The sequence below is a fragment of the Pezoporus occidentalis genome, unplaced genomic scaffold (genome assembly GCF_034315485.1).
Source record: "Pezoporus occidentalis ecotype Australia unplaced genomic scaffold, CSIRO_AGI_Poc_V1 ctg373, whole genome shotgun sequence".
In the NCBI taxonomy this organism is placed as follows: domain Eukaryota; kingdom Metazoa; phylum Chordata; class Aves; order Psittaciformes; family Psittacidae; genus Pezoporus; species Pezoporus occidentalis.
In genome coordinates, this window is record NW_026915695.1 from 270,746 (window position 1) to 287,436 (window position 16,691).

General features: G+C 52.2%; 6 protein-coding genes and 1 pseudogene across 8 annotated transcripts; 3 read left to right on the top strand and 4 right to left on the bottom strand.

The window, feature by feature from the left end:
- Positions 1 to 456: 456 nt before the first annotated feature.
- LOC134170432 (claw keratin-like) lies at positions 457 to 1,438 on the bottom strand. Its single transcript, XM_062631792.1, has one exon. The coding sequence runs from the start codon at positions 969 to 971 to the stop codon at positions 564 to 566; it is 408 nt and encodes a 135-aa protein (XP_062487776.1). The 5' UTR covers positions 972 to 1,438; the 3' UTR covers positions 457 to 563.
- Positions 1,439 to 2,855: 1,417 nt separating this feature from the next.
- On the top strand, positions 2,856 to 3,299 carry LOC134170433 (claw keratin-like). 2 transcript variants are annotated; one of them, XM_062631794.1, is made up of 2 exons: positions 2,856 to 3,162; positions 3,208 to 3,299. In XM_062631794.1, exons 1-2 carry the CDS (start codon positions 2,856 to 2,858, stop codon positions 3,297 to 3,299), a joined length of 399 nt encoding a protein of 132 aa, XP_062487778.1. The 2 variants fall into 2 exon arrangements, with proteins under 2 accessions (XP_062487778.1, XP_062487777.1); XM_062631793.1 differs by having other exon boundaries at positions 2,856 to 3,299.
- A 2,156-nt stretch (positions 3,300 to 5,455) lies between these two features.
- On the bottom strand, positions 5,456 to 6,048 carry LOC134170435 (claw keratin-like). Its single transcript, XM_062631795.1, has one exon. The coding sequence runs from the start codon at positions 6,046 to 6,048 to the stop codon at positions 5,632 to 5,634; it is 417 nt and encodes a 138-aa protein (XP_062487779.1). The 3' UTR covers positions 5,456 to 5,631.
- A 1,703-nt stretch (positions 6,049 to 7,751) lies between these two features.
- On the top strand, positions 7,752 to 8,413 carry LOC134170436 (claw keratin-like). 2 transcript variants are annotated; one of them, XM_062631797.1, is made up of 2 exons: positions 7,752 to 8,213; positions 8,295 to 8,413. In XM_062631797.1, the coding sequence occupies exons 1-2, from the start codon at positions 7,916 to 7,918 to the stop codon at positions 8,411 to 8,413; spliced, it is 417 nt and encodes a 138-aa protein (XP_062487781.1). In that variant the 5' UTR covers positions 7,752 to 7,915. The 2 variants fall into 2 exon arrangements, with proteins under 2 accessions (XP_062487781.1, XP_062487780.1); XM_062631796.1 differs by having other exon boundaries at positions 7,752 to 8,413.
- A 2,267-nt stretch (positions 8,414 to 10,680) lies between these two features.
- On the bottom strand, positions 10,681 to 11,114 carry LOC134170437 (claw keratin-like; annotated as a pseudogene).
- Positions 11,115 to 13,113: 1,999 nt separating this feature from the next.
- LOC134170438 (claw keratin-like) lies at positions 13,114 to 13,549 on the top strand. Its single transcript, XM_062631798.1, has one exon. The coding sequence runs from the start codon at positions 13,118 to 13,120 to the stop codon at positions 13,508 to 13,510; it is 393 nt and encodes a 130-aa protein (XP_062487782.1). The 5' UTR covers positions 13,114 to 13,117; the 3' UTR covers positions 13,511 to 13,549.
- A 2,286-nt stretch (positions 13,550 to 15,835) lies between these two features.
- LOC134170439 (claw keratin-like) lies at positions 15,836 to 16,183 on the bottom strand. Its single transcript, XM_062631799.1, has one exon. It carries the CDS (start codon positions 16,181 to 16,183, stop codon positions 15,836 to 15,838), a length of 348 nt encoding a protein of 115 aa, XP_062487783.1.
- Between the last annotated feature and the right edge of the window lie 508 nt (positions 16,184 to 16,691).

A 16,691-nucleotide genomic window follows, 5' to 3' on the forward strand; every position in this document is an offset into this window, starting at 1 on the left:
AGGGAGACCCAAGGAAGCTCACTGGGATGCACTCTACAAGACTTATACGGGACAGTCATCTTTAGTTAGAATACAGTGAACAAGCTGCCTAAATGATCAAAGGGCACAACCATGGGGCATTCAGGCAGCCAAGACCAAGGAGCCCAGAGGTTAAGGGCATGTGGGAAAGAAGAAGAAAGGAACAGGAAAAAGAAAGGGACAACACTGTGATGCAACACAGCTTTTATTGAAGTCTGAGGTGGGGAAGTAACTGGGGAAAAAGCAGGTCCCCAACCAAGGCCGTCCAACATCTCCAGGCCATGGGCAGAACTACACAGAGCATCAGCTCTGCCACTGGAGTAGGCACCTGATGTGAGTCTCTGTCATCAGAGGGAAATGAGTCTTAAGGGGATGCTCAAGCAGGAAATGAAAAAAAAAAATGGGACAAAAGCTGTCAGGAGGCTTCCAAGATTTGAAAACTGGAAGTGCTGAAGGGATGCTCTTCCTTTGGGCATCATCATGTTGGGATGTGTCAGAGGCTTTCCTGGAGCTCTCTGTTGTCTGAGGATGGACCACGGTGGGGCTTAGCAGCTCCCACAGCTGGCACCGAAGGACAGGAGGCCTCGGCCCCAGCCTCCATATCCACAGCCCCCAAAGCCTCCATAGCCTCCACAGCTACCATAGCCTCCATAGCCCCCAAAGCCACCAAGGCCTCCATAGCCACCATAGCCTCCGTAGCCTCCAAATCCACCATAGCCTCCAAAACTGCCACCGTAACCCCCAGCAATGGCAGGGACTCCCGCTGAGCCCACAACGCTGTGCTGAGGGAAGGAGCTGAGGATGGGTCCGGGGAAGGTGACCACTGAGGCCGGGGGCTGGATCACCACCGAGGAGCTCTGGCACTGACGCACGCAGGGCTCATTGGTGGTGTCAGCCAGCGGGCATGGAGTGGCCACCCCACAGGAAGGGACACACAGGCTGGAGCAGGACATCTTTCAGGCAGGTATGGAGTCCTGGAAAATGCACCAGGGATTAGGCAAGGGTGAGGACAAGAAACTCTGTCAAGGGAGGCAGGGAGAGATCTGCAAGAGGCTCCCAAGAGCTGCACTTACCTGATTGATCAGGAGAGTCAAGAGCAGGAATCTGGATAGAGGCTGTGAAGCCTTCAGCTCTTTTATACATGTCCCAGACTGCTTGGGGCATCAGCCATGGGGTGTGGGCAGAATCCGCAAATACTCATGGAAGCCAGTGGATAAACATCATGACACACATAATTAGATAAGTAGCTCTTGTCCCTCTTTATTGGGGTCAGTGGTATGCGAATGTGCCCTGGAGTGCATACGGGTGATGGGGTATAGCATGACACATTCCATGATAGACAAGTTGCTGCTGTAGCTGACCTTGCAGCACCAATAAACACGGATCTGACATTAATCCCCCTCTTTGCCTATCCACTGCTGAGTGAGCCAGCAGTGCCCAGAATGCCTGTGCCTGTAGGAGCGTGGCCATGTGCACACCTTGGCTCACTGTGGGTGCTCATCAGCCTCTCCTGTATCAGCCCTTAATGTCCAGTTGAGGAATTGAGTCCCTCCAGAGAGGACTCGAGGAGGTCCACACTCACAGACACGTGGCCAAGGAAGCTGGGGGAGTCATGGTTCCCTTCTTGCCCTCCTACGCCTCTGTGCATGTATCCTTCCCATCCATGAGCCTGGTGCTGGATGTCATTGCTCACCTAAGACGTAAATGTTGAGCTCCCACTGTATGAGTCTCCCCCCACAAATCAAATGCAGCTCCTACTCATTTCATGCCTCTTGGTCGGTAAGGTCCAGTCACACCCTGATAAGCAAGGTCATAGAGATGGCCCAGTTTTAGGAATGGTTCTGAACTGTTGCCCCAAAAGGGTACTGGAATGCCTTGCCTCTTCAGAAGTCATTCCAAGCATGTGGAAAGGCTTCTGTCTTTGCCCAAGCTCCCATGCCTCTGTTTATCACCTTGTAAAAGAGAGGTAATGACAGGTGTGATGGCTGTGCCCAGGATGGCAAAGCACTTCTGCAAGGTGCCAAGACTCCAACACATGAGCAAAGTGGGAGGATTAGGGACCGATCGGGGTTTATTGGTGCCATGAGGTCAGCTACAGCATCACCTTGTCTTTCATGTCATGGCGTGTCGTGATCTGTTCCTCCCATTCCCTGTTTGGTCTCCAGGGCGCGTTTGCTTGCTTCTCTCCCCAGTGAGGATGCGTACTTTGTTTCATGAGGCTTCACAGCTTGATTTCCTCTTTAGCTTGGGCTTCTGTCGCTGACGCTGGCCACTGCCCCAGGCAGTGTGGGACACGTATAAAAGAGCTGAGGGCTTTGCAGTTCCCTATCCAGCTTCTTCCTCTTGACTCTCCTGATCCTTCAGGTAAGTCCCAGGCTTACGTCCTTTTTTCCTTCTTCAGCTGTGTATCTTTGTCAACATCTCTTTGCTGTCTTCTCCATCACCTTTCATGATAATAGATAGGATGCGACGGTGCTCTCTTAGAGACAGGGAAAGGTTTGAACTTCAACCTGTAGGTCAGATCTATAAGTCTACCAATGCAATCAAGTCCCTTGTGAGGTCACTGTTTTCTTATCTCTGATTGATGTGGGGTCTTTTTTCCTATGTCAGTCTCAGGGGCATTCAGGCTCATAGAGCATGGAGGAGTGCAAGGGGTTTACAGCAGCATGTCATCTGCAGCTCAGGTTTCTGCGCTGTCTCTGACTGCCTGACATGATACAGGGAATGTCCTGGAGCAGAGGTTGAAAGCGGAAGAGAGTGAGGAGGGATTTGTCATCAGGCCATGTACTGCACCATAACTCTGTCTTCTCCTGCAGCTTGACCTCCTGAAGAGAAGAATGTCCTGCTCCAGCCTGTGCGTCCCTTCCTGTGGGGTGGCCGCCCCATGCCCGCTGGCTGACACCACCAACGAGCCCTGCGTGCGTCAGTGCCAGAGCTCCACAGTGGTGATCCAGCCCCCAGCCACGGTGGTCACCTTCCCTGGACCCATCCTCAGCTCCTTCCCTCAGCACAGCGCTGTGGGCTCAGCGGGAGTCCCTGCCATTGCTGGGGGCTATGGTGGCAGTTATGGTGGCTATGGTGGATTTGGAGGCTATGGTGGCTATGGTGGCTATGGAGGCCTTGGTGGCTATGGAGGCCTTGGTGGCTATTGGGGCTATGGAGGCTATGGTAGCTGTGGAGGCTACGGAGGCTTTGGTGGCTATGGAGGCTTTGGGGGCTGTGGATATGGAGGCTGGGGCCGCGGTCTCAGGTCCTTTGGTGGTTGGTGTGGCAGCTGCTAAACCCCACTGGCGTCTGGCCTCAGATAATAGAGAGCTCCAGAAAAGCCTTTGGCATATGCCAACATGATGATCCCCAAAGGAAGAACATTCCTTTCATCACTGCTGGGATCTAGAGGTTGGATGCCTCTTGCTTGTTGGAGCCCAGCTCTGCCTTCCTCCTGCTCTGCTTGAGCATTCTTTCAAGACTCGTTGCCCCATGATGACAGAGACCCACACTAGGTTCCTGCTCCTGCAGCATGGTTGATGCCATTTGGAGCACTGCCCACTGCCAGCAGTGCTGGACTGACCTTGCTTGGGGCTCTGCTCTTGTCCCAACTCCTTTCCCCCTTAAACTGCAATAAAAGCTGTGTTGCATCACATTGTTGACCTTTGGTTTTATTTGATTCTTCCTCCATGCACAATATCCCATGTGGCATTATGGTTTCCCATGAGTGTCCTAGACAGTTCCCACCCATGACCATTTGAAGGAGACCTTTGGGTGGTGTCTGGCTTCCTCCTGCTTTCCCTCAGAAATCATCTGTTGCTATGGGAGGGCTGCCCAGAGCAGGGACCCTGCTCATGCTCATTGACCACAGCTAATCTTTCTTTCCCTCCGTGGCTTCTGCTCTCCTTAAGCTCCTGCACTGCAGCTCAAAAAGAACTGTTGGGACCAGCAGTGAATTTTCTGCCCACTCTGGCCATTCCCATGAGCTGCCTGCAGCTCCAGCTCTCATGGGACTGGCATAGCAATGAAGTCATCTCAAAGGTAAAGGTCCAGCTCAGAGTCACTTGTTAGAATACAGGTCTAAAGAAGAGTGTCACCAATTGCCAGATCCTCCCCAAATGCCTTGCCTCCATTGCCTCCACATTCCTGCAACCTGGCACCATGTTCACCTGCAGTGTTTCCTCCATCTTCTAATGCTCCTCAGAGCACTATTGTTCCCATCTGCCCCTCACTGCTACTGCTGAAGCTCTTCCCAGCCATGTTACCCACCTCACACTGCAGACCCAGAAGTTCCCAGGAACAACAGGACAACTTCCTACACCCAGTGTCCTGAAACAGATTTGCTGGCCTTTTCCTGCCTTTCCTCATACACCAGCTCACAATGTAGCATGTACAGCCAAATGGTTCCAAAAGCACCCAGATATGGCAGCAGAGATGGGATCACCCAAACCCCCTTCCACCACAGTGCCTTCAGCGGACACACAGGAGACACCACGTGAGCCACCACATAAAAGGTGTCTGAGAGAAAGTGCAGGTAAATCCGGGCAGATATGGCACAGAGGACATGTATTTACCTGGGCTCCCCAGCAATAACCAACGTGCTCTCAATTTGCCCCTCCTGATGCCTTTGTCTGGAACTGTCTTTGTACAAGACCAAAGTGCAGTGCTGGGATCACACGTGGTGAAGGTACTTGGGGAAAGAGGGATCTTGACGGGGTTGGCACTGCAACCTCCCTCTCAAAAAGCTTTATGCTTCCTTTGACTTGGATATAGGGGGAAAATCCTGGCTCAGAGCAGACACTTGGGAAAACTTTTGCGTGCCTTTCTGAGTAGTACCCATACCTGAATGGGCATGGGATATTACCAGCATGTGCCAGCAGCACTCTGCTTGCATTTCTTTTTCTCCATTTAACTGGACCTTCCAATGTGACCATTATGGAAGCCAACAATGGGAGGCAATTGTACAATACTCACTTTGCAGAGCATTTTGAAAACATTCCACATGACACCTAAGGTGCTTTCACGTCTTCCAAGAGAGCTCTGGGAATGTATTGTGTTTATTGCTGGAGGAAGACCAGAGGAAGCTCGCTGTGACATCCTCCACAGAACCCAGATGAGACGGTCATCCTCATTCACATTAGACTGAGCAAGCTACCCAAGTGCTCCAAAACCACTACTGTGGATTACTGAAGAAGCCCAGCACAAGAAGGCCAGAGGTTTAGGGCAAGAGAGAAAGAAGAAGGGATCAGGAAAAACAAAGGCTCAACATTGCGATACAACACAGCTTTTATTGAAGTTTGAAGCAGGGAAAAAACTGGGAGAAGTGGATTATGCCAACCAAGGCAATGCAACCACTGCAGGCAGTGGGCAGAACTACAAAGAGCATCAGCCCTGCCACTGGAGCCGGCACGTGGTGGGGGTTTCTGATCTGAGAGGTCATTGCCTCTGGAAATGATGCTCAAGCAGAGGAGGAGGAAGGCAGAGTTGGGCTCCAACAGGCAAAAGGTGTCAAAGCTCTCAATGTCAGAAGTGCGGAAGAGACGTTCTTCTTTTGGGCATCATCATGTTGGGATGTGCCAGAGGCTTTCCTGGAGCTCTCTGTCATCTGAGGCAGGTCCCAGGTGTGGCTTACCAGCTGCCACACCAACCACCGAAGGACCTGAGACCGCGGCCCCAGCCTCCATATCCACAGCCCCCAAAGCCTCCATAGCCTCCAAGGCCTCCGTAGCCTCCACAGCTACCATAGCCACCATAGCCCCCGTAGAAACCAAGGCCTCCATAGCCACCATAGCCACCAAGGCCTCCATAGCCTCCAAAACTGCCGCCGTAGCCCCCAGCAATGGCAGGGACTCCCGCTGAGCCCACAACGCTGTGCTGAGGGAAGGAGCTGAGGATGGGTCCGGGGAAGGTGACCACTGAGGCCGGGGGCTGGATCACCACTGAGGAGCTCTGGCACTGACGCACACAGGGCTCATTGATGGTGTCAGCCAGTGGGCACGGGGCGGCCACCCCACAGGAAGGGACGCACAGGCTGGAGCAGGACATCTTCCTGGCAGGTACGGAGTCCTGGAATATGCACCAGGGATTAGGCAAGGGTGAGGACAAGAAACTCTGTCAAGAGAGGCAGGGAGAGATCTGCAAGAGGCTCCTAAGAGCTGCACTTACCTGTTTGATTAGGAGAGTCAAGAGCAGGAATCTGGATAGAGGCTGTGAAGTGTTCTGCCCTTTTATACATATCCCAGACTGCCCAGAGCATCAGCCATGGGGTGTGAGCAGAATCAGCAAGGACTCAAGGAAGCTAATGAACAATCTTCATGACACGCATAATTAGATAAGTAACTCTTGTCCCTCTTTATAGGGGTCAGTGGTATGTGAAGGTGCCCTGGTGCACATATGGGTGAAGGAATTTGGCACAGCACATTCCATGACAGACAAGATGCTGCTGTAGCTGACATGGCAGCATCAATAAACACAGATCTGTCACTAATCCCGATGTTTGCCTACATGGAAGAGTCCCAGGCATCTCCCAGAATATTACTGTCATATAGCTTGTCTACAGGTAATCAAGATGAGAAGCATGCAAACTTGACGCAAGCATTAATGTGAAACAATTATATGTTGTTTAATTATAAAAAAAAATTGTGTTAAGAAAGAGCTGATAGGAAGCATAAACTATGACACATCCTTCTATGGAATATGGCTCTATTATTATTCACGCAACAGCAGCTGTAAATCCTCATCTCTCCCTAATCCTCCCACTTTGCTCATGTGCTGGATTCTTGGGAACCTTGTGGAAGTGCTCTGAAACCCTTAGCACAGACATCATGTCTGTCATTACCTCTCTTTTACAAGGTGGTAAACAGAGGCAATGGGTGGTTGGGCAAACAGAGAAGCTATTCCATATGCTTGGAATGGGTCCCAAAGGACCACCATCTTCCAAATGCACTTTTAGGGAAACAGCTCAGGAGCATGCTTAAGCCTTGGTCATCTCCACGACCTTGATAGGGTGTGATTGAGGATCGTGACAGAAATGGGCAGAAATGCAAAGAGTAGGAGCTGCATTTGCCATCTGGGGCAAGATCCACATGCTGGGAGCTCAACACTGACGTGCTTGGGGAGCAGTGAGATAGATCCAACAGCAGGGTCATGTGGGAAAGGGGGAAGTGCGCGGATGGCAGAAGAGCAGGAGGTGAATAAGGACTCCCCCAGCTTCCTTGGCCATATGTCTGTGAGGGTGGTCCTCTTTAAGGCCTCTCTGGAGGGCCTCGATTCCTCAGCTGGACATTGAGGGCTGTGACAGAGGCTGATGAGCACCCACAGAGAGCCAGGGTGCACGTGGCTATGCTCCCCGCAGGCACGGGCACGCTGGGCAGCCCTGGCTCACTAAGTAGCAGAGATGCTGCTGAGGACAGCATGGTTGGGCACGGCAAACTTCTGAGAGATGCTTGTGACTCTCCATGTAGGCAAAGTGCTGGAATAATGACAGACCTGGGTTTACTGATGCTGCAAGGTCAGCTACAGCAGCGTCTTGTCTATCATGAACTATGCCGTGCCATATCCCATCACCCATACGCACTCCAAGGAACATCTGCATACCACTGACCCCAGTAAAGAGGGACTGGAGTTACTTATCTATGTGTCATGAAGTTTATCCACTGGCTTCTATGAGTCTTTGTGGATTCTGCCCCCGCCCCTTGGCTGGTGCCCTGGGCCTCCTGGGACGTGTATAAAAGAGGTGAAGGCTTTGCAACCTTTATCCAGATTCCTGCTCTTGACTCTCCTGATCAAACGGGTAAGCGCAGCTCTTGGGAGCCTCTTGCAGATCTCTCCCTGCCTCCCTTGACAGAGTTTCTTGCCCTCACCCTTGCCTAATCCCTGGTGCATTTTCCAGGACTCCTTGCCTGCCTGAAAGATGTCCTGCTCCAGCCTGTGTGCCCCTTCCTGTGGGGTGGCCGCCCCATGCCCGCTGGCTGACACCATCAACGAGCCCTGCGTGCGTCAGTGCCAGAGCTCCTCAGTGGTGATCCAGCCCCCGGCTTCGGTGGTCACCTTCCCCGGACCCATCCTCAGCTCCTTCCCACAGCACAGCGTTGTGGGCTCAGCAGGAGTCCCTGCCATTGCTGGGGGGTATGGTGGCAGTTATGGAGGCTATGGTGGATTTGGAGGCTATGGAGGCCTCGGTGGCTATGGTGGCTATGGAGGCCTTGGTGGCTACTGGGGCTACGGAGGCTATGGGGGCTATGGGCGTCTTGGTGGCTTTGGAGGCCTTGGTGGCTATGGTAGCTGTGGAGGCTATGGAGGCCTTGGTGGCTATGGAGGCTTTGGTGGCTTCGGAGGCTTTGGGGGCTGTGGTTATGGCGGCTGGGGCAGAGGCCTCCTTCCCTTCGGTGCCAGCTGTGGGAGCTGCTAAGCCCTACCCAGGTCCAGCTTTAGACAACAGAGAGCTCTAGGAAAGCCCCTGGCATATCCCAACATGATGATTTCCGAAGGAAGAACATCTCTTCTGCACTGCTGGAATCCAGAGCTTGGACGCCTCATTCCTCCTTCTGGGCCAACACTTCATTTCTTCTGCCCTGCTTGAGCATCCCTTCCATATTTGTTGCCTTGATAGCAGAGACCCAGTCTTGGTGCCTTCTCCTGTGGTAGGGCTGATGTTCTTTATAGCTCTGCCCACAGCCACGAGATTTTGGCTGGCCTTGGTCTGGGCTCTGCTCTTGTCCAAACTTCTTCCCCACCTCAGACTGCAATAAAGCTGTGTTGCACCGCAATGTGACCCTTGGTTTTTCCTGATCCTTTTTTCTTTCCTACTTGCCCTTAATCTCCAGTCGTTAGTCTGCACTGCTTGAAGCTCCCACAGTAGTCCCCTGGTAGCACTACTGTTAGGACTGTTGGTCAGTGATTTCCAACTTTTGATGATCTTCAGTCTCAGTCTTGTGAAGCACAGCAATAAAAACAATGTATTCTCAAAGGCCACTTGGAAGATGTGAAAATGCTTTATGGGTCCTTTGGAAGTTCTTCCAAGTCTTCAGCAAACCAGCATGCTGCCATTACCTCTTTTTGTTGGTTTGGTATTGGTCACACTGGGAGCTCCACGGAAAGGTTGAGACAATAAGTGCATGTATCATCCATGTCCCTACACCCAGTGAGAAAGTGTGTGATAGACACTGCCACATGCTCCCAAGTTACCTTTCAAAGGTATGATTTGTCCCCAAGTAACCAAGTCACACGAAGCACAAAGCTCTTTTAGCGAGATGTTGCACTACTGATCCTCCAAAGGCCCCTTCCTTCTCCAAGTGTCTTCTTATTGTTGCATCTAGGTAATGCACAGTGGTCTTGCACTGCTCTGGACAAAGCCATCAGGAAGGTGAATGTGGCAGCATGTTTGTCACTGCTGGGTACCCAGGAAAAGAGGGGTCATCCATCCTCTTATCTAACCAGTTCCCTGAACTTTCTCTCAGTCATCAGCTCTGTGCTGTCTCACATGGTGTCCCATGTGTGCCTACTGAGTGTACCATGGTAGAAGAGGGCTTCAGTGATCCTGTATTGGCTGGATGCTTTGGGAGGTGTGTGGCAGTGTGGGCTACATTGTGGGCTTGCATATGAGGAAGGGCAATAAAAGGTCCAGCAAAGTCTGTTCCAGGGCATGGGGCTGTGGGAAGTTCTGCTGTCATTCCTGGGCAGAGCCATGTTTGCAGGCTGAAGGTGGGTGACACTGGGAATGGATGAGAAAAGCTTATGCTTCCCCAGTGAGAGCAGACGAGGCCAAAAGTGCTTCAAAGATCCTTGGGAGAGAGAAGAAACCTGGAGGTGAATATGGTGAAAGGCTGCAGGAATGTGGAGGTGATGGAGGCAAGGCATATGGGGAGGTGCTGAGGATTGGTGACACTCTGCATTTGAGCTTTATTCTCCCAAGTGTATCTGAGGTGGGCCTTTGCTGTTGAGATGGCTGCATTGGCATGCCAATCCAGGAGGCCTGGGGCTGCAGGCAGCCAATGAAAAATGCCCAGAGAGGTCAGCAAACCCACTGCTGGTCACAGCAGTTCTTCTCAGTCTGCACGATATAGGAGCCAAAGGTGGTGAAAAGAGAAGGGAGGGAAAGAAGGATTAGATGTAGTCCCTCCAGCTGACCACAGTCCCTGCTCTGGGCAAACCTCCTGTAGCAAGATGTCATTTCTGAGGGAAAGCAGAAGGAAGTCAGGCATCCTCTGAAGGTCTCCATGAGAAGGCCGTGGATGGGAGCTGTCTGGGACACTCATGGGAACCCTTACTGCAACTTTGGATTTTGTGTATGAAGGAAGAATCAAATAAATCCAAGTGTCAACACTGTGATGAAACACAGTGTTTATTGCAGTTTAGGGAGGGAAGGTGTTGAGAGAAGAGCAAAGCCCTGGCAAAGATCAGCCCACGTCTACTGGCAGTGGGCAGAGCAACAAAGAGCATCAGCAGTGCCAGAGGAGCAGGCGCCCAGTGTGTGTCACTGTCATTAGGGGCAATTAGTCTTGAAGGGATGCTCAAACGGGTCAGAGTGAAGGCAGAGTTGTGCTCCAGCAGGCTTGAGGCATCGAAGCGATGGACCCCAGCAGTGCTGAAGGGTTGTTCTTCCTTTGGACATCATCATGTTGTGATGTGCCAGAGCCTTTCCAGGAGCTGTCATCTGAGGCGAGCATCAGGTGGAGCTTAGCAGCTCCCACAGCTGGCACCTAATGATATGAGGCCTTGGCACCATCTGCCATATCTGCAGCCCCCATAGCCACCAAAGCCTCTGTAGCTGCCAAAGCCTCTATAGCCTCCACTGCTACCATAGTTTCCATAGCCCCATAGCCACCAAGGCCTCCATAGCCACTGTAGCCACCATAGCCGCCAAATCCACCATAGCCTCCATAACTGCCACCATAGCCCCCAGCAATGGCAGGGACTCTTGCTGAGCCCACAGCACTGTGCTGGGGGAAGGAGCTGAGGATGGGTCCGGGGAAGGTGACCACCGTGGCTGGGGGCTGGATCACCACTGAGGAGCTTTGGCACTGACGCACACAGGGCTCGTTGGTGGTGTCAGCCAGCGGGCACAGGGCGGCCACCCCAGAGGAAGGAGTACACAGGCCTTAGCAGAGCATTCTTCTCTTCAGGAGGTCAAGCTGGAGGACAGGCAGAGTTACAGTACAGTCAAAGGCGTTATTCCAAATCCCTTATGACCCTCTTGCATTTGGAACCTCTTCTCCAGAACACTGCCTGTATTATCACAGGCAGGCAGAACTAAGTCCCATTCCACAGTTGACCTGCTGCTGTAAACCTTTTGCTCTCCCACATGCTCCCTGAGACTGACGGCCTCATAGGTAAGAAGAAAAGCCCCCTCATCAAATGAATATGGGAAATAGACGAGATCAAAAGCAAATGATGGGATGTCGATGAGATCCAAAGGGACCACAGTGCATCAGTGTTCCATAACCTTACATCAAGATCTTAATGCACGTTTAAGTTCCCAGTATTTCCCTGGTTAAGAGAGAGCACCACCACATCCTAAATATTCACAATGTAAGGGGAGCAAAAAAGACAGCAAAAGAGACATCGAAGAAGACAGCTGAGAAAAGAAAAAGGAACATAAGTCTTGGACTTACCATTGTGATCAGGAGAGTCGAGTGGAAGAAGCTGGATAGGGAGCTGTGAAGCTCTCAGCTCTTTTATACTTGTCCTATACTGCCTGGGGCAGTGGCAAGCATCATTCACAGAAGCCCCAGCTAATGATGAAATCAAGTGGTGAAGCCTCATGAAACAACGTGAATCCATCCTTATTGGGGAGAGCAGCAAACAAACATGCCCTGGAGAGCAAACAGGGAATGGGAGGGGCAAATCATGGGTCGCCATGACTTGAAAGACAAGGCGATGCTATAGCTAACCTCACAAAACCAATAAACCATGATCGATCCCTAATCCTCCCACTTTGCTCATGTGCTGGAGCCTTGGGCACCTTGCAGGAGTGCTTTGCAATCCTGGGCACAGCCATGACGCCTGCATTACCTCTCTTTTACAAGGTGATCAATAGAGGCATTGGAAGGTTGGGCAAACAGAGAATCCATTCCTTATGCTTGGAATGAGTCCCGAAGGACCACCATCTTCCAATGCACTTTTGGGAAAGTAGGTCAGGAATATATCTTAGACATCTCTGTGACCTTGCTTATCAGGGAGTGATTGAGGCTTGCTGATTGACAGACAAACAGTAAGAGCTGCATTTGCTGTCTGGGGCAAGACCCGCATGATGGGAGCTCAACACTGACGTGTTTGGGGAGCAGTGAGGTACGACAGCAGAGTCATGTGTGAGAGGCAGACGTGCACGGAGGATTACGAGGGCAGGAAGGAAAGCAGGACTCCCACATCTTCCTTGGCCACGTGTCTGTGAGCATGGTCCTCCTCGAGCCCTCTCTGGAGGGACTCAATTCCTCACATCGACATTGAGGACTGCTACAGGAGAGGCTGGTGAGAAACCACAGAGAGCCAGGGTGCATGTAGCCACTCTCCCCGCAGGCACAGACAAGCAGGGCACTGCTGGCTCACTCAGCAGTAGGGCTTCTACTGTGGGCAGCATGGCTGGGCACAGCAATCCTCTGAGAAATGCCTGTGACTCTTCTATGTAGGCAAAAGGGGGGTGAAGTTAATGACAGATGCGTGTTTATTGGAGCTGCTAGCTCAGCTTCATCAGCACCTTGTCTATCATGAACTGTGCCATGCCATATCCCACCACCCATATGCACTCTGGGGCACATTAGCATACCACTGACCCCAATAAAGAGGGCCAAGAGTTACATGTCTAATTCCGTGTGTCATGAAGTTTATTCACTGGCTTCCATGAGTCCTTGTGGATTCTGCCCGCACCCCATGCCCAATGCCCCAGGTGGACTGGGAAATGTATAAAAGGGCAGAAGACTTTACAACCTCTATCCATATTCCTGCTCTTGACTCTCCTGATCAAACGGGTAAGTGCAGCTCTTGGGAGCCTCTTGCAGATCTCTCCCTGCCTGCCTTGGCAGAGTTTTTTGCACAAACACAGGAGAGATCTGGGCTTATGCTTTGTACTGCACCGTAACTTTGTCTTGTCTTAAAGATTGATCCCTCGAAGAGAAGAATGTCCTGCTCCAGCCTGTGTGCCCCTTCCTGTGGGGTGGCTGCCCCACACCCCCTGGCTGACACCACCAACGAGCCCTGCGTGCGTCAGTGCCAGAGCTCCTCGGTGGTGATCCAGCCCCCAGCCACGGTGGTCACCTTCCCCGGACCCATCCTCAGCTCCTTCCCTCAGCACAGCGTTGTGGGCTCAGCGGGAGTCCCTGCCGTTGCTGGGGGCTCTGGCGGCAGTTATGGAGGCCGTGGTGGTTATGGTGGTTATGGTGGCTCTGGAGGCTATGGAGGCCTTGGTGGCTATGGGGGCTATGGAGGCTATGGAGGCTTCGGTGGCTGCGGAGGATATGGCGGCTGGGGCCGAGGCCTCATGTCCTTTGGTGCCAGCTGTGGGAGCTGCTAAGCCTCACCTGGTGCCGGCCAGAGATGACACAGAGCTCCAAGAAAGACCTTGACGTATCCCAACATGATGTTGCCCATTGGAAGAGCATACCTTCATCACTGCTGGAATCCAGGCTTGGATGCCTCGTGCCTTCTTGTTGTCCAAATTTGCCTCCCTCCTGCTCTGCTTGAGCACCCTTTCAAGAGACTGGCTACCCCTGATGACAGAGACCCGCACTGAGCACCTGCTCCTACAGCATGGTTTATGCTCTTTGTTTCTCGGTCCACTCCCTGGAAATGTGGGCTGACCTTGGTTGGGGCCCTGCTCTTGCCCAACTCTTTACCCCTCTTAAACTGCAATAAATTCTGTGCTGCACTGCAACGTCGAGCCTTGTGTTTTCCTGATCCTTGCTTCTTTCAAAGTGCCCTAAGCCTCTGAGCATGTTGACCCGCACTGTTTGTATTTCTCATGTTGTGCCATTTGGTCACTTTGCTCGGTTTGTTCTGATTGATGATGACCGTCACAGATGGGTATCCTAGAGCACTATCCAGTGAGCTCTCTCTGGTCTCCCAACAGCAATGAACCCCAAATTTTGCCTATGCCTTTTTGGAAGATACGAAGGAGACAGAGGGTTATGGAGGAAGATCTTTCAAATCCTCCTCAAAAGTGGCATGCTTCCATTGCCTCCTTCTGTTGCCTTGTTACTGGTCATATTGGGATGTCCAGGGAAAATGAAGAGGATACCTGTGCATTCACAGTGCTCTTGCCACACGTTGGACTTGTGCCCATGCCCAAATAGTGACTGGGACCAGTAGGAAGGGATGTGATAGACACTGGAAAATCTTCCCAAGTGTCTCTCCGAGCCATGATTTGTCCCTGGGTATCCAAGTTGCATGAAACATAAAGCTACTTGAGTGGGAAGCTGCAATGCCAACGCTGCTGAGGTTCCTCCCTTACGCAGGTAACTTCTCACTGTGTCATCCCAGCCCTGCACACTGGTCTTGCACAAAGACAGTTCTTGCCAAAGCCATCAGGAAGGTCAATGCAGCAGCAGGGTGGTCATTTCTGGGGACCTCAGGAAAAGAGGCATCATCCATCCCCATATCTCTTCAGTTTGCTGTGAACTGTTTCTCAGGTCTGTGCCGTGTGCTGGCTCACATGGTGGCATGTGTGTCTCTCTTGAGGACACTGTACTGGGGGGGATGCTCGAGCCCGTCACGACTGCTGTGGCTGGGTGCTTTGGGAGGTGTGTGGCAGCATAGTCTACATTATGGTCTTGTATGTGAGGAAGGGCAGAAATAGTCCTCAAAGGCAGTTGCAGGGCATGTGTCTTTAAGAAGCTCTCCTGTCATTCCTTGTCATAGACATGTCTGCAAGCTGAAGGTGGGTGACACAGACCTGGCTGGCAAGATCTTCACCTAAAGCAGTTGGGGGAGACAAGGCAAATGTTCTCCAAGGAGCACTGGGAGACAGAGGGAAAACTGGAGGTGGAAATGGTGCAGGCATGCAGGAATGTGGTGGCAAGGCATTTGGGGATGTGTTGGGAACTGTTTACTCTCTTCCCCTTTGAGCTGTGGCCTTACAAGAGTCCTTGAACTGGATCTTTGCCCAGGGGCCGTGTCTCCTGCCATGACTATCGAGGGGTCCTGGGGCTGCAGGCAGCCGATGAGAAATGAACAGAATGGGCAAGAAAATCTGCATGAAGTCCATCATGCCTTTTTGTGCTGCAGAGAGCAGGAGCCTAATGTCGAGATGAGAGAGATGGCAGAGGGGGGAACTGTGCTTATTGGAGATGAGCAAGGTCCCTGCTCACCGTAACCATCTCTGAACAACCTTTTGATTCCTGAGGGAAGCAGGAGGAAGCTTGGCAGCTTCCAAAGGTCCCTCTGAGAAGGCAGTGTCTGGGAGCTCCCTTGAAAACGCAGGAGAACCCATGCTGATACCTGGAGTACTGCATGTGGAGGTCATAATATAAAATCAAGGGACAACGATGCGATGCAACACAGCTTTTATTGCAGTTTGAGGAGGAAAGGAGCTGGGAGAAGTGCAGAGCCCTGACCAAGAGAAGCCTGCGTCTCCAGGCAGTGGGCAGAGCCACAAAGAGCATTAAGCATGCTGCAGGAGCAGGCACCCATCATGGGGCTGCATTGTCACTCTAAGCATGCCCTCAAACAATACTGAATTGGGGCATAAAATACTTAGAGTTGGCCATCAGCAGGTACCGTGTCCCCAGGCTCTGGAACCCAGCAGTGCTGAAGGGATGTTTTTCTTTGGCCATCATCAGTTGGGAAGTGCGAGTGGCTTTCTTGGAGAACTCTGTCATCTGTAGAAGGACCCAGGTGGGGCTTAGCAGATCCCGCAGCCTGCGCCAAAGGACGCGAGGCCTCGGCCCCAGCCGCCATAACCTCCACAGCCACCGAAGCCTCCGTAGCCGCCAAAGCCTCCATAACCACCATGGCCTCCATAACTGCCGCCAGAGCCCCCAGCAATAGCAGGGACTCCCGCTGAGCCCACAACGCTGTGCTGAGGGAAGGAGCTGAGGATGGGTCCGGGGAAGGTGACCACCGTGGCTGGGGGCTGGATCACCACCGAGGAGCTCTGGCACTGACGCACGCAGGGCTCGTTGGTGGTGTCAGCCAGGGGGCGTGGGGCAGCCACCCCAGAGGATGGGGCACACAGGCTGGAGCAGGACATTCTTCTCTTTGGGAGGTCAAGCTGCAAGAGATGGGAGAGTTACGGTGCAGTCCAAGGCATAACCCCAAATCCCTCCTCACTCCTGCAGTTGCAACCTCTGCTCCAGGGCACGCCTGGATCATTTCAGGCAGTCAAAGCAAAGTCCCATTCCCCAGTGGACTTGATGCTGAAAAGCCCTTGCTCTCCCACACATTTCTTCAGCCTGTCCCACCCATAGGAAAGAAGAAAAGCCCCCTCAACAAATGAAGGTTGCCAATCGATGAGATCTAAAGGTGCATTATTATTCCCTATGGATCTCAGATGGAAGTTTAAATCCTTAGCCTTTCCCTGTTTGTGAGAGAGCGCTATCAGATTGTAACTATTTGTGATGAAATGGGGGTACAGGAGACAGAGGAAGACCCGTTGATGAAGATAAAGCTGAAGAAGGAAAGGGAGACATAAGTCTTGGACTTACCACAATGATCAGGAGAGTCGAATGAATGAAGCAGGATAGAGAGCTGTGAAACCC

What these genes read in the sequence shown, in the direction of transcription:
- LOC134170432 (XM_062631792.1), bottom strand. Translation starts at nt 971, where the DNA reads ATGTCCTGCTCCAGCCTGTGTGTCCCTTCCTGTGGGGTGGCCACTCCA.
- LOC134170435 (XM_062631795.1), bottom strand. Translation starts at nt 6,048, where the DNA reads ATGTCCTGCTCCAGCCTGTGCGTCCCTTCCTGTGGGGTGGCCGCCCCG.
- LOC134170439 (XM_062631799.1), bottom strand. Translation starts at nt 16,183, where the DNA reads ATGTCCTGCTCCAGCCTGTGTGCCCCATCCTCTGGGGTGGCTGCCCCA.
- LOC134170438 (XM_062631798.1), top strand. Translation starts at nt 13,118, where the DNA reads ATGTCCTGCTCCAGCCTGTGTGCCCCTTCCTGTGGGGTGGCTGCCCCA.
- LOC134170436 (XM_062631796.1), top strand. Translation starts at nt 7,916, where the DNA reads ATGTCCTGCTCCAGCCTGTGTGCCCCTTCCTGTGGGGTGGCCGCCCCA.
- LOC134170433 (XM_062631793.1), top strand. Translation starts at nt 2,856, where the DNA reads ATGTCCTGCTCCAGCCTGTGCGTCCCTTCCTGTGGGGTGGCCGCCCCA.